A 16122-nucleotide genomic window follows, 5' to 3' on the forward strand; every position below is an offset into this window, starting at 1 on the left:
AGCATCCACATCCTTTTGGTAATGTGGCAACCAGAACTGTACGCAGTACTCCAAATGTGGCCGAACCAAAGTCCTATACAACTGCAACATGACCTGCCAACTCTTGTACTCAATACCCCGCCCAATGAAGGAAAGCATGCCATATGCCTTCTTGACCACCCTATTGACCTGCGTTGTCACCTTCAGGGAACAATGGACCTGAACATCCAGATCTCTCTGCTCATCAATTTTCGCGAGGACTTTTCCATTTACTGTATAGTTCGCCCTTGAATTTGATCTTCCAAAATGCATCATCTCGCATTTGCCCGGATTGAACTCCATCTGCCATTTATCTGCCCAACTCTCCAGTCTATCTATATTATGCTGTAATTTCTGACAGTCCCCTTCACTATCAGCTACTCCACCAATCTTAGTGTCATCAGCATGCTTGTAAACGTCTTCTGCACTCTTTCCAGTTTAATAACATCCTTCCTACAGCAAGGTGACCAAAACTGAACACAATACTCCAAGTGCAGCCTCACCAATGTCACGTACAACTGCAACATAACTTCCCAACCTCTATACTCAATGCCCTGACTGATGAAGGCCAGTGTGCCAAAAGCCTCCTTCACTGCCTGTCTACCTCTCACTCCACTTTTAGAGAACCATGCTCCTGAACTCCAAGGTGCATCTCTTCCATTACAGTTCCAGTACAGAGAAATGGATTTGACGATGATGGATTTTAGTTACAATATTAAAAGGGAGTTGTTCTACTTGGAGCAAAGAAGACTGCGGGAAGGTTTGACAGAGGTGTGTAAAATTATGATCGGCTTTGCCTTAGTAATTGCATAGGTCTAAGGAACACAGTTTTAAGGTTTAACACAAAAAAAATGCAAGGGGAACAGGAGAACGAGTTACCTTCATAACAAGAAGTTAGGACCTAGAACCCATTCAGGGTGGTGCAGGCAGAGACGATGGACAGCTTGAAAAGAAAATTGGTGAGTAGTTGAGGGAAACCTGCAAGTCTATGGGTATAAATATATCACTGAAAGAACTCCACAGAGGCTGGTATCCCGTCACCATTCATTTGCATATGCACAGTCCTTGACTGATAAAGCTGCCACATACAGAGCCAGGCACCAGAATCTGTGACATCACCCTATTTATATGTCAGCCAGTGTTCCCTAATTGGACCAGATTAACAGCCCCAGTCAGGGAACACATATCCTATGACATCCAGCTGACTGACCTTATTACAATTATTGCAGTGACTGACAGGATTGCTGTATAAATATGCAGTATGGAGTCAAAGGGCTGAATAGCCTCTTCTGTCATAATGATTTTCTACTTGTATGTCATGAATGAGGCCACTGGGTTTAAGTTTTCAATTAAAGCAGAATGAATTGTAGTGTGCAACATTAAAACTACATCTTGGAATCTGCAATCAAACAACAAACATAATTATTCATTGACACCCTGTATATTTACACAAGATTTTTTTCTTTAATGTTAATTGATATGTGTGTTTAGTTACTCATGTTGTCTCCTTGTCAAAATTCTGAAATTGCTTTAGGAATTAGAAATGGGAAACATGGAGACATAATTGGCATTTTTAAGAGAAAATTCTTTGAAACAGTAATCCAGCAAATGAAATAAAGTTGCAATTATAGGAAATAAAAGATGTTTTCCCTTTCACAGTTCAGACTTTTTTAAAAATGCACTTATTTATGTATTCAGGGCAGAACATCATGTATTTGTAATGTTTGCAACCCATTATTATGATCCATCTGTTATTCCAATAAGTGGAATCCTCATTCTTTGAAATATATTTTAAAAGGACGTTAAGACGATGAGATAAATGCAAACAAAACTGCAGCAATGTTTGATGTGCCTATAGCAACTAGGAGGAGCAGGAAGTGGAGGGTCAGAGGTGAAGGAAGATGGCCGCTGCTGGTTGCAAGTTGCTATTAGTTTGCCTGACATTTACTTTGTCGTGAGCAAGAAGCTTTTCAGTTATGACCAGCGATTTTCGGCAGAAAGAATCGGGCACGGAGGTAAGAAGAAGCGGAGGGAGAGATTGGGTCTCCTCAGAGATTGTGGCTGATGTTTCAGTGAAGCTGCTTTGCTGGATCCTGTCGAAAACAACACGGGGAGCAGGGGGTTTATCCCCCCGCCAATATTTGAACTACCTGAACCACGTTCTGCAGTGATTTTTGTTTTCTAGCACACACAGAGGCCCGACTCTTTGAAATCGTTTGGTACACGATCTAGAGGGGAGTTGAGGCTTTCTTTCCCTTTTCATGATCTCAAATGATCTCGAAAATGTGGTGGAACTGACCCCAAGATCATTTTAAAAGGGACCTGGATATGTAATCGAGAATGAGGACAAGAAAGGGTTACAGACACAGTCGGAATGTGGGTCTAACCCAGAGGGGTGGCACTCAAGTTTTAAAACTTCCCATAATGTATTTATTTATTCATTCATTCATTCATTCACTCTGTCTGTCGTCAGTCACACTCAATATTATAGATAATAAAGTGTGAAGCTGGATGAACGCAGCTACTCAGGAGCACAAGAGCTGATGTTTCGGGCCTAGACCCTTCATCAGAGAGGGGGATGGGGTGAGGGTTCTGGAATAAATAGGGAGAGAGGGGGAGGTGGACTGAAGATGGAGAGAAAAGAAGATAGGTGGAGAGGAGAGTATAGGTGGGGAGGGGATAAGTCAGTCCAGGGAAGACAGACAGGTCAAGGAGGTGGGATGAGGTTAGTAGTTAGGAGATGGAGGTGCGGCTTGGGGTGGGAGAAAGGGATGGGTGAGAGGAAGAACAGGTTAGGGAGGCAGAGACAGGCTGGACTGGTTTTGGGATGCAGTGGGGGGAGGGGAAGAGCTGGGCTGGTTGTGTGGTGCAGTGGAGGGAGGGGACGAACTGAGCTGGTTCTGGGATGCAGTGGGGGAAGGGGTGATTTTGAAGCTGGTGAAGTCCACATTGATACCATTGGGCTGCAGGGTTCCCAAGTGGAATATGAGTTGCTGTTCCTGCAACCTTCGGGTGGCATCATTGTGGCACTGCAGGAGGCCCATGGTGGACATGTCATCTAAAGAATGGGGGCGGGGGGGGGAGTTGAAATGGTTTGCGACTGGGAGGTGCAGTTGTTTATTTCGAACCGAGCGGAGCTGTTCTGCAGAGCGGTCCCCAAGCCTCTGCTTGGTTTCCCCAATGTAGAGGAAGCCACACCGGGTACAGTGGATGCAGTATACCACATTGGCAGATGTGCAGGTGAACCTCTGCTTAATGTGGAAAGTCATCTTGGGGCCTGGGATAGGGGTGAGGGAGGAGGTGTGGGGGCAAGTGTAGCATTTCCTGCGGTTGCAGGGGAAGGTGCTGGGTGTGGTAGGGTTGGACGGCAGTGTGGAGCGAACAAGGGAGTCACAGAGAGAGTGGTCTCCAGAAAGCAGGCAAGGGTGGGGATGGAAAAATGCCTTGGGTGGTGGGGTGGGATTGTAGATGGCGGAAGTGTCGGAGGATGATGCGTTGTATCCGGAGGTTGGTGGGGTGGTGTGTGAGAACGAGGGGGATCCTCTTTGGGTGGTTATGGCGGGGGCGGGGTGTGAGGGATGTGTTGCGGGAAATGCGGGAGACGCGGTCAAGGGCGTTCTCGACCACTGTGGGGGGAAAGTTGTGGTCCTTGAAGAGCTTGGACATCTGGGATGTGCAGGAGTGGAATGCCTCATCGTGGGAGCAGATGCGGCGGAGGCGGAGGATTTGGGAATAGGGGATGGAATTTTTGCAGGAGGCTGGGTGGGAGGAGGTGTATTCTAGGTAGCTGTGGGAGTTGGTGGGCTTCAAATGGACATCAGTTATAAGCTGGTTGCCTGAGATGGAGACTGAGAGGTCCAGGAAGGTGAGGGATGTGCTGGAGATGGCAACTCATATTCCGCTTGGGAACCCTGCAGCCCAATGGTATCAATGTGGACTTCACCAACTTCAAAATCTCCCCTTCCCCTCCCGCATCCCAAAACCAGTCCAGTTCGTCCCCTCCCCCACTGCATCACACAACCAGCCCAGCCTGTCTCTGCCTCCCTAACCTGTTCTTCCTCTCACCCATCCCTTCCTCCCACCCCAAGCCGCACCTCCATCTCCTACCTACTAACCTCATCCCACCTCCTTGACCTGTCCGTCTTCCCTGGACTGACCTATCCCCTCCCTACCTCCCCACCTATGCTCTCCTCTCCACCTATCTTCTTTTCTCTCCATCTTCGGTCTGCCTCCCCCTCTCCCCCAATTTATTCAGAACCCTCACCCCATTCCCCCTCTCTGAAGAAGGGTCTAGGCCCGAAACGTCAGCTTTTGTGCTCCTGAGATGCTGCTGGGCCTGCTGTGTTCATCCAACTTCACACTTTATTATCTTGGATTCTCCAGCATCTGCAGTTCCCATTATCTCTCTCACTCAATATTATCTTGTTTGTTTTATTAGTTTTTGTCGACACTTTGTCCTTTGCGCTAATTACGTTTTTTATTTGACCATCATTTATGAAATACCCTTTTCAAAGAGCTTATTTACTTTTGGAGATTGTGCCTCAGTAAATTGTTGCGATTGTATTCATCTTGCCTCAGTAAATGTTCAGATTTAATCATGATTCAATTTTGGTTGTAAGTGAAATGTGTTTATAGCACCAAAGAAACTTACAGCCAGTCAGCTATGTACCTGTGCTGTCTTGTATAAAGAGAAGTCAAACCTAGTCTCTCACCTGCTTTCCCCACTTCTACTCCCTGTAACCCTGCAGTTGATGACACTCAATTAACTGAGGTATTCCTGTTTTAAATTGTTGAGGGACTCGATTTCCATTTGGTTTTCTCTGAAAGCACTCTGAATACATAACTGAAAAACTCATTTCCCCTCTAGATCTTCTTCCAAAGATTTTAAAATCTGAGGTTTGTGGCTACTGACCTACATGTCAGAAAGAGCATCCCTTCCCAAGCTGCTTGAACAAAAATCCTATCAGTGAATAATGGGAACTGCAGATGATGGAGAATCCAAGATAATAAAATGTGAGGCTGGATGAACACAGCAGGCCCAGCAGCATCTCAGGAGGACAAAAGCTGACGTTTCGGGCCTAGAAGCCTCATCAGAGAGGGGGATGAGGTGAGGGTTCTGGAATAAATAGGGAGAGAAAAGAAGATAGGTGGAGAGGAGAGTATAGGTAGGGAGGGGACAGGTCAGTCCAGGGAAGATGGACAGGTCAAGGAGGTGGGATGAGGTGAGTAGGTAGGAGATGGAGGTGCGGCTTGGGGTGGGAGGAAGGGATGGGTGAGAGGAAGAACAGGTTAGGGAGGCAGAGACAGGTTGGACTGGTTTTGGGATGTAGTGGGTGGAGGGGAAGAGCTGGGCTGGTTTTGGGATGCGATGGGGGAAGGGGAGATTTTGAAGCTGGTGAAGTCCACATTGATACCATTGGGCTGCAGGGTTCCCAAGCGGAATATGAGTTGCTGTTCCTGCAACCTTCGGGTGGCATCATTGTGGCACTGCAGGAGGCCCATGATGGGCATGCCATCTAAAGAATGGGAGGGGGAGTTGAAATGGTTTGCGACTGGGAGGTGCAGTTGTTTATTGCGAACCGAGCGGAGGTGTTCTGCAAAGCGGTCCCCAAGCCTCCGCTTGGTTTCTCCAATGTAGAGGAAGCCACACCGGGTACAGTGGATGCAGTATACCACATTGGCAGATGTGCAGGTGAACCTCTGCTTAATGTGGAATGTCATCTTTGGGCCTGGGATAGGGGTGAGGGAGGAGGTGTGGGGGCAAGTGTAGCATTTCCTGCGGTTGCAGGGGAAGGTGCCGGGTGTGGTGGGGTTGGAGGGCAGTGTGGAGCGAACAAGGGAGTCACGGAGAGAGTGGTCTCTCCGGAAAGCAGACAGGGGTGGGGATGGAAAAATGTCTTGGGTGGTGGGGTCGGATTGTAGATGGCGGAAGTGTCGGAGGATGATGCGTTGTATCCGGAGGTTGGTGGGGTGGTGTGTGAGAACGAGGGGGATCCTCTTAGGGCGGTTGTGGCGGGGGCGGGGTGTGAGGGACATGTTGCGGGAAATACGGGAGACGCGGTCGAGGGCGTTCTCGATCACTGTGGGGGGGAAAGTTGCGGTCCTTGAAGAACTTGGACATCTGGGATGTGCGGGAGTGGAATGCCTCATTGTGGGAGCAGATGCGGCGGAGGTGGAGGGATTGGGAATAGGGGATGGAATTTTTGCAGGAGGGTGGGTGGGAGGAGGTGTATTCTAGGTAGCTGTGGGAGTCGGTGGGCTTGAAATGGACATCAGTTACAAGCTGGGTGCCTGAGATGGAGACTGAGAGATCCAGGAAGGTGAGGGATGTGCTGAAGATGGCCCAGGTGAACTGAAGGTTGGGGTGGAAGGTGTTGGTGAAGTGGATGAACTGTTCGAGCTCCTCTGGGGAGCAAGATGCGGTGCCGAAACAGTCATCAATGTAACGGAGGAAGAGGTGAGGTTTGGGGCCTGTGTAGGTGCGGAAGAGGGACTGTTCCACGTAACCTGCAAAGAGGCAGGCATAGCTGGGGCCCATACATTAACCGCCTCAACCTCTCCACCCCTCTCACCCACTCCAACCTCTCCCCCACAGAACGGGCAGCCCTCCGCTCCAACCCCAACCTCACCATCAAACCCGCAGACAAGGGTGGCGCAGTGGTAGTATGGCGCACTGACCTCTACATCGCCGAGGCCAAACGCCAACTCTCCGACACCACCTCCTATCGCTCCCTCGATCATGACCCCACACCTGAGCACCAAACCATCATCTCCAACACCATTCATGACCTCATCACCTCAGGGGGCCTCCCACCCACAGCCTCCAACCTCATTGTTCCCCAACCCCGCACGGCCCATTTCTATCTCCTTCCCCAAATCGACAAACCTGCCTGCCCTGGTTGACCCATCGTCTCAGCCTTCTCCTGCCCCACCGAACTCATCTCCACCTATCTGGACTCCATTTTCTCCCCTTTGGTCCAGGAACTCCCCACCTACATCCGTGACACCACGCATGCCCTCCACCTCCTCCAGGACTTCTAATTCCCTGGCCCCCAACACCTCATTTTCACCATGGACGTCCAGTCCCTATACACCTGCATTCCGCATGCAGATGGACTCAAGGCCCTCCGCTTCTTCCTGTCCCGCAGGCCCGACCAGTCCCCCTCCACCGACACCCTCATCCGCCTAGCTGAACTCGTCCTCACCCTCAACAACTTCTCTTTCGATTCCTCCCACTTCCTTCAGACTAAGGGGGTTGCCATGGGCCACCCGCATGGGCCCCAGCTATGCCTGCCTCTTTGTAGGTTACGTGGAACAGTCCCTCTTCTGCACCTACACAGGCCCCAAACCCCACCTCTTCCTCCGTTACATTGATGACTGTTTCGGCGCCGCATTCTTGCTCCCCAGAGGAGCTCGAACAGTTCATCCACTTCACCAACACCTTCCACCCCAACCTTCAGTTCACCTGGGCCATCTCCAGCACATCCCTCACCTTCCTGGATTTCTCAGTATCCATCTCAGGCAATCAGCTTGTAACTGATGTCCATTTCAAGCCCACCGACTCCCACAGCTACATAGAATACACCTCCTCCCACCCACCCTCCTGCAAAAATTCCATCCCCTATTCCCAATTCCTCCGCCTCCGCCACATCTGCTCCCACGATGAGGCATTCCACTCCCGCACATCCCAGATGTCCAAGTTCTTCAAGGACCACAACTTTCCCCCCACAGTGGTCGAGAACGCCCTTGACCGCATTTCCCGCAACACATCCCTCACACTCCGCCCCCGCCACAACCGCCCAAAGAGGATCCCCCTCGTTCTCACACACCACCCCACCAACCTCTGGATACAACACATCATCCTCCGACACTTCCGCCATCTACAATCCCACCCCAACACCCAAGACATTTTTCCATCCCCACCCTTGTCTGCCTTCCGGAGAGACCACTCTCTCCGTAACTCCCTTGTTCGCTCCACACTGCCCTCCAACCCCACCACACCCGGCACCTTCCCCTGCAACCGCAGGAAATGCTACACTTGCCCCCACACCTCCTCCCTCACCCCTATCCCAGGCCACAAGATGACTTTCCACGTTAAGCAGAGGTTCACCTGCACGTCTGCCAATGTGGTATACTGCATCCACTGTACCCGGTGTGGCTTCCTCTACATAGGGGAAACCAAGCGGAGGCTTGGGGACCGCTTTGCAGAACATCTCCGCTCGGTTCGCAATAAACAACTGCACCTCCCAGTCGCAAACCATTTCCACTCCCCCTCCCATTCTTTAGATGACATGTCCATCATGGGCCTCCTGCAGTGCCACGCTGATGCCACCCGAAGGTTGCAGGAACAGAAACTCATATTCCGCTTGGGAACCCTGCAGCCCAATGGTATCAATGTGGACTTCACCAGCTTCAAAATCTCCCCTTCCCCCATCGCATCCCAAAACCAGCCCAGTTCGTCCCCTTCCCCCACTGCACCACACAACCAGCCCAGCTCTTCCCCCCCCCCCCCACCCACTGCATCCCAAAACCAGTCCAACCTGTCTCTGCCTCCCTAACCTGTTCTTCCTCTCACCCATCCCTTCCTCCCACCCCAAGCCGCACCTCCATTTTCTACCTACTAACCTCATTCCACCTCCTTGACCTGTCCGTCTTCCCTGGACTGACCTGTCCCCTCCCTACCTCCCCACCTATACTCTCCTCTCCACCTATCTTCTTTTCTCTCCATCTTCATTCCGCCTCCCCCTCTCTCCTTATTTATTCCAGAATCCTCACCCCATCCCCCTCTCTGATGAAGGGTCTAGGCCCGAAACGTCAGCTTTTGTCTCCTGAGATGCTGCTGGGCCTGCTGTGTTCATCCAGCCTTACATTTTATTATCTTGAACAAAAATCCTTGTCATTCTTGACAGCTTCGATTGGTTAACTTGTCAATGTTCTTTGTTCTCCTTGGAACAGTCATTGCTTTTCCAGATTCTCATAATCACCTCATCAATTCTCTGCCTTCTTCATGGTTTTGTGCATATCGGCTCTGCTCATCAGAGATTTTTCAAAATCACACCTTTTGTTGCATGCTGTCTTTCCATATTAGTTGTTCCCAATTGCATCACTTCAGACTTCTCTGTATTGAGCTCATCTGCTATACTTCACATCATCACAGGATCATAGAACGGTTAGAGCATAGAAAGGGACCATTCAACTCAACATGTCTGAAGGAGAAATTCACGTGTTTTTCACACTAGCCCTGCACCTGTTTTCTTTTCAGATAACCTAATTCTCTCCGAGTGCCTTGAGAGTGGAGGCCGGGTAATATAGAACATAGAACATAGAACAGTACAGCACAGAACAGGCCCTTCAGCCCACAATGTTGTGCCGACCATTGATCCTCATGGATGCACCCTCAAATTTCTGTGACCATATGCATGTCCAGCAGTCTCTTAAATGACCCCAATGACCTTGCTTCCACAACTGCTGCTGGCAACGCATTCCATGCTCTCACAACTCTCTGCGTAAAGAACCTGCCTCTGACATCCCCTCTATACTTTCCACCAACCAGCTTAAAACTATGACCCCTCGTGCTAGCCATTTCAGCCCTGGGAAATAGTCTCTGGCTATCAACTCTATCTATGCCTCTCATTATCTTGTATACCTCAATTAGGTCCCCTCTCCTCCTCCTTTTCTCCAATGAAAAGAGACCGAGCTCAGTCAACCTCTCTTCATAAGATAAGCCCTCCAGTCCAGGCAACATCCTGGTAAACCTCCTCTGAACCCTCTCCAAAGCATCCACATCTTTCCTATAATAGGGCGCCCAGAACTGGACGCAGTATTCCAAGTGCGGTCTAACCAAAGTTTTATAGAGCTGCAACAAGATCTCACGACTCTTAAACTCAATCCCCCTGTTAATGAAAGCCAAAACACCATATGCTTTCTTAACAACCCTGTCCACTTGGGTGGCCATTTTAAGGGATCTATGTATCTGCACACCAAGATCCCTCTGTTCCTCCACGCTGCCAAGAATCCTATCCTTAATCCTGTACTCAGCTTTCAAATTCGACCTTCCAAAATGCATCACCTCGCATTTATCCAGGTTGAACTCCATCTGCCACCTCTCAGCCCATCTCTGCATCCTGTCAATGTCCCGCTGCAGCCTACAACAGCCCTCTACACTGTCAACGACACCTCCGACCTTTGTGTCGTCTGCAAACTTGCTGACCCATCCTTCAATTCCCTCGTCCAAGTCATTAATAAAAATTACAAACAGTAGAGGCCCAAGGACAGAGCCCTGTGGAACCCCACTCACCACTGACTTCCAGGCAGAATATTTTCCTTCTACTACCACTCGCTGTCTTCTGTTGGCCAGCCAATTCTGTATCCAAGCAGCTAAGTTCCCCTGTATCCCATTCCTCCTGACCTTCTGAATGAGCCTTCCATGGGGAACCTTATCAAATGCCTTACTGAAGTCCATATACACCACATCCACAGCTCGACCCTCATCAACCTTTCTAGTCACATCCTCAAAAAACTCGATAAGGTTTGTAAGGCATGACCTACCCCTCACAAAGCCGTGTTGCCTGCCCTGGGGAAAAGTCCCTGGATATCAACTCTATCCATGCCTCTCATTATCTTGTACACCTCGATCAGGTCACCTCTCTTCCTCCTCCTCTCCAGAGAGAAAAGTCGGAGCTCAGTCAACCTCTCCTCGTAAGACCAGCCCTCCAGTCCAGGCAGCATCCTGGTAAACCTCCTTTGCACCCTCTCCCAAGCCTCCACATCTTTCCTATAATAGAGCGACCAGAACTGGACACAGTATTCCAAGTGTGGTCTCACCAGGGTTTTGTAGAGCTGCAGCATAACCTCACGGCTCTTAAACTTGATCCCCCTGTTAATGAAAGCCAAAACACCAAATGCTTTCTTAACTACCTTATCCACTTGGGTGGCAACTTTGAGGGAGCTATGCACTTGAACACCAAGATCCCGCTGTTCCTCCACACTGCCGAGAATCCTGCCTTTAATCCTATATTCAGCATTTAAGTTCGACCTGCCAAAATGCATCACTTCGTATTTATCATGATTGAACTCCATCTGCCATTTCTCAGCCTAGCTCTGCATTCTGTCAATGTCTCACTGAAGCCTGCAATAGCCCTCGATACTATCAACGGCACCTCCAACCTTTGTGTCATCAGCAAACATACTAACAAACCCCTCAACCTCCTCATCCAAGTCATTTATAAAAACTACTGCGGGACACCACTCAGCACTGGGTACAAGGTAACATTATTAGTGTGCCTCCATTGAAGCTGGAGGCACACTGATATTACCCAGAACGGTGACGAAACACTTGCAAACAAATTGACCAACTTGACAAGCACGTCAACAACCCGAGCTTCAAATGTTCTCAAGAACCTTGGAATAGTTTCCTTCTCTGCTCTGTCCAGATCTCAAATTTGAAAACCTCTATCAATGCTCTCCTCGAACTGTTCTCCAACGATAACTGCCCAACTTATCCAGTCTTTATATAAAAGATGTTCCTTGTCCCTGAAACCCATCTGATTAATCTTTTCTGCCCTTTCTCAATGCCTTGACATCTTTGCTGATCATTTTGCCACCCTAAAGTCTACAGTTATCCTCATCACCACTATATTGCCAGATTTTGTTACATTTGTAAACTGTACAATGCTACTTCCTAGACACAAATTAAGTCATTTGTTAAAAAAAATGTCAACAACGCTCCCACCATCTCTCTCATCATAAGACAGTAACAACTGCCAATGCGGAGTCAGAGATAACACTGTGTGGAGCTGGAGGAACACATCAAGCCAGGCAGCATCAACAGAGCAGGAAAGCTGACGTTTCAGGTCGGAATCCTTTTTCATGGGTAGGAAAGAAAATTATGAAGAGGACATAAGGGCACTACAAAAAGATATAGTTTAACTGAGTGAGCCAAGATCCAGAAAATGAAGTATGATGTGAAATTGATCATTTTGACGGGAAAAATAAAAGGAAATCTATGATTACCTTAGTCCTCTCAATTACTCAACACACGTTGCCAGTACTACTTTTTTCCTCTCAACTACTCCCAAATACATACCACTATAAGGATATAAAATGTTGCTGTTTTAACACATTTACTTGACTTTTCCAGGACACAGTTAGTATATTTCAACAGCAAGTAAATATATTTCAGAATTACTTTGGACACCATTCTGACATCCAAGTTGAAAAATATCATAGTGGAAATAAGTAATTTTAACTTGATGAATTGTATTTATTGGTCACCATTGTTATCAAATTCATCTTTGTCATAACAATTTCCTCATTTTAATCCTGTCCAGAGGTATCCTTGTAATGTGTGGGTTTTTGATTTTCCCAAAGCTACCACTCTGCCAACTAAAAACTTAGGAACAAGCAACTGCAACGCAAAGTGCCTTTGAGAGCAAGGGCTGGGATCTAGGATCCAGAGTTTGGGCACTGGCTGCTGTTCTGCTGCACTCCTGCTCTCCCATTTTTCTGCAGTTGGGAAAGCTTAGTGTTTGGGGGAGAGTGGAGAAACAGAAGTGGATAAATATTTCTGGTCTGAGTGGAGAAATAGGGCTAGAGAGGGAGAGCAGAGCTTGAGTGGATAAGTTGGGATAGGAGAGCATGAGTGAATAGGGGCGAGGTTGATTCGGAAGAGGTACCATGTGTTCTTTCACCAAGGAATATGGAGAGAGAGGCTGAAATTTGTGTTAGGATACAAAAGAATAACATTGTCACAAAATTACTGAAAGAAAAAACACATTTCTGTTTTGCAATATAGTTCTATAAAACAGCTTTAATAGTAACCTATCGGGTGATGGTATAGTGGTGTTGTCACTGTATTAGTAATTCAGTAACACAGGTACTGCTCTGGGGACTTGCATTCAAATCTCACTACAGTAAATCGAAAAATCTGGAATTGTAAGTCATTGGATTATAATGAAACCATTGTCATTGTCGTAAAAACTCTAGCTGGTCTACTTGGAATATAGTGAGCAGATCTAGGCAGCGCACCTTGTAAAGGATGTATTGACTTTGGAGGGAGTACATCATAGGTTTACAAGAATAATACCTAGACTTCAGGAGTAAAGTTATGAGAAGAGCTCATACAAATGTGGTCTGGTTTCTCTTAGAGGGTTAGGGGTTTGAAGTCTTCACATGTTAAGTGATGGAATAAATACAGAGAAACTATTCCCACTGGCTGGAGATTCTAGAATGAGGGGGCATAGTCTGAAATTTAGGGCTAGACTGTACAGGAGAGATGCTAGGAAGTATGTCTACACTAAGAGCGTTGTAGTGGTTTGGAACTCTCTTCCACAAATGGGAGTTGATGCTAAATCAATAAGTAGCTTTAAATGTGAAATAAATAAATTTTTGTTGAGCAAAGGGGTTGAGGGATATGGAGCTAGGCCACAGATCATCCAAGATCTCATTGAATGGTGGAACAGATTTAAGGGCTGAATGGCCTACTGCTGTTCGTATATAATAAAATGTGAGGCTGGATGAACACAGCAGGCCCAGCAGCATCTCAGGAGCACAAAAGCTGACGTTTCGGGCCTAGACCCTTCATCAGAGAGGGGAATGGGGTGAGGGTTCTGGAATAAATAGGGAGAGAGGGGGAGGCGGACCGAAGATGGAGAGAAAAGAAGATAGGTGGAGAGGAGAGTATGGGTGGGGAGGGGATAGGTCAGTCCAGGGAAGATGGACAGGTCAAGGAGGTGGGATGAGGTTAGTAGGTAGGAGATGGAGGTGCGGCTTGGGGTGGGAGGAAGGGATGGGTGAGAGGAAGAACAGGTTAGGGAGGCAGAGACAGGCTGGACTGGTTTTGGGATGCAGTGGGTGGAGGGGAAGAGCTGGGCTGGTTGTGTGGTGCAGTGGGGGGAGGGGACGAACTGGGCTGGTTTTGGGATGCGGTGGGGGAAGGGGAGATTTTGAAGCTGGTGAAGTCCACATTGATACCATTGGGCTGCAGGGTTCCCAAGCGGAATATGAGTTGCTGTTCCTGCAACCTTCGGGTGGCATCATTGTGGCACTGCAGGAGGCCCATGATGGACATGTCATCTAAAGAATGGGAGGGGGAGTGGAAATGGTTTGCGACTGGGAGGTGCAGTTGTTTATTGCAAACCGAGCGGAGGTGTTCTGCAAAGCGGTCCCCAAGCCTCCGCTTGGTTTCCCCAATGTAGAGGAAGCCACACCGGGTACAATGGATACAGTATACCACATTGGCAGATGTGCAGGTGAACCTCTGCTTAATATGGAAAGTCATCTTGGGGCCTGGGATAGGGGTGAGGAAGGAGGTGTGGGGGCAAGTGTAGCATTTCCTGCGGTTGCAGGGGAAGGTGCCAGGTGTGGTAGGGTTGGAGGGCAGTGTGGAGCGAACAAGGGAGTCACAGAGAGAGTGGTCACTCCGGAAAGCAGACAAGGGTGGGGATGGAAAAATACTGCATCCATATTCCGCTTGGGAACCCTGCAGCCCAATGGTATCAATGTGGACTTCACCAGCTTCAAAATCTCACCCCACCACATCCCAAAACCAGCCCAGTTCGTCCCCTCCCCCCACTGCACCACACAACAAGCCCAGCTCTTCCCCTCCACCCACTGCATCCCAAAACCAGTCCAGCCTTTCTCTGCCTCCCTAACCTGTTCTTCCTCTCACCCATCCCTTCCTCCCACCCCAAGTCGCACCTCCATCTCCTACCTACTAACCTCATCCCACCTCCTTGACCTGCCCATCTTCCCTGGACTGACCTATCCCCTCCCCACCCATACTCTCTTCTCCACCTATCTTCTTTTCTCTCCATCTTCGCTCCGCCTCTCCCTATTTATTCCAGAACCCTCACCCCATCCCCCTCTCTGATGAAGGGTCTAGGCCCGAAACGTCAGCTTTTGTGCTCCTGAGATGCTGCTGGGCCTGCTGTGTTCATCCAGCCTCACATTTTATTATTTTGGATTTTCCAGCATCTGCACTTCCCATTATCCTGTTCGTATATGCTTTTTTTAAGAAAATAAATCCACCATCCTTCGCTGGGTCGGTGCCTGTGTGACTCTGGGCACTCAATGTGTCCTCGAAATAGCCTAGCAAGCCGCTCTCAGTTGTATCAAACAGTTTAAAAAATCTTTTTTTAAAAATGAGTAGAGTCATAGAGTTATGCAGCACTAAACAGACCCTTTGGCCCAACTCATCTGTGCAGACCAGACGTCCGAATCTGACCTAGTCTCACTTGCCAACAATTAGATCATATCCCTCTAAACCGTATTCATATACCCACCCAGATGCTTTTTTAAATGTTGTAATTGTACCCACCTCCACTACTTCATCTGGCAGTTCTTTCACACACCACTCTCATGAAAAATTTACCCCTCAGGTCCTTTTTAAATTTTTCTCCTCTCACCTTAAACCTCTGCCCTCTAGTTTTGGACAGTCCTACCCAAGGAAAAAGACTTTGGTTATTCGCTGTATCCATGCCCCTCATGATTTTATAAATCTCTAAGTCCACCCCCCAGCCTCTTACACACGGGGGCAAAAAAGTCCAAGCTGATTCAGCCTCTCTTTATAACTCAAACTCTCCAGTCCCAGCAACATCCATGTAAATCTTTTCTGCACCCTTAGGTTTAACAACACGCTTCCTATAGAAGGGTGACCAGAATTGTATGCAGTACGCTAAAAGTGGCTTCACCAGTGTGTTGTACAGCTGCAACATGATGTCTGAATTCCTGTACTCAGTGTTCTGATGATGATGGTAAACATGCCAAACATTCTTTCACCACCGTCTCTCTGCAACTCCACTTTCAAGGAACTATTACATGAACCAAAGCAAATACCAGAAGCCAAGTAGCAGTACCTTCTTCCCTGTCTGCACACAGAGCCCGCCAATCAAAGTATGGCCCATTTATACCGATTCTGCTTTCTGCATGTTGACCAATCCTCAATCCATGCAAACGATTACTCCCAATTACATTCAGTTTTGTTTTGTAACCTTATGTGTAAGACCTTACCAAAAGCCTTTGAAAATCCAAACACGCTACCGTCATTGGTTCTCCCTTAATGATTAGCATCCCCAAAACACTGAGTTTGTCAAGCATGATTTCCCC

The 16122-nt window shown here is 48.3% G+C and overlaps 1 protein-coding gene across 1 annotated transcript in view; it reads left to right on the forward strand.

Moving 5' to 3' along the window:
* The first annotated feature begins 1914 nt into the window (after positions 1–1914).
* The window catches only part of xrcc2 (X-ray repair complementing defective repair in Chinese hamster cells 2), a 39420-nt gene continuing 25212 nt past the window's right edge, over positions 1915–16122 (forward strand). The window contains exon 1 of the mRNA XM_059639775.1: positions 1915–2033. Coding sequence (XP_059495758.1) covers positions 1995–2033 — 39 coding nt within the window. The 5' untranslated portion in view covers positions 1915–1994. The remainder of the gene's footprint in view (positions 2034–16122) is intronic.

This window comes from Stegostoma tigrinum, chromosome 2 (assembly GCF_030684315.1).
Source record: "Stegostoma tigrinum isolate sSteTig4 chromosome 2, sSteTig4.hap1, whole genome shotgun sequence".
In the NCBI taxonomy this organism is placed as follows: Eukaryota; Metazoa; Chordata; class Chondrichthyes; order Orectolobiformes; family Stegostomatidae; genus Stegostoma; species Stegostoma tigrinum.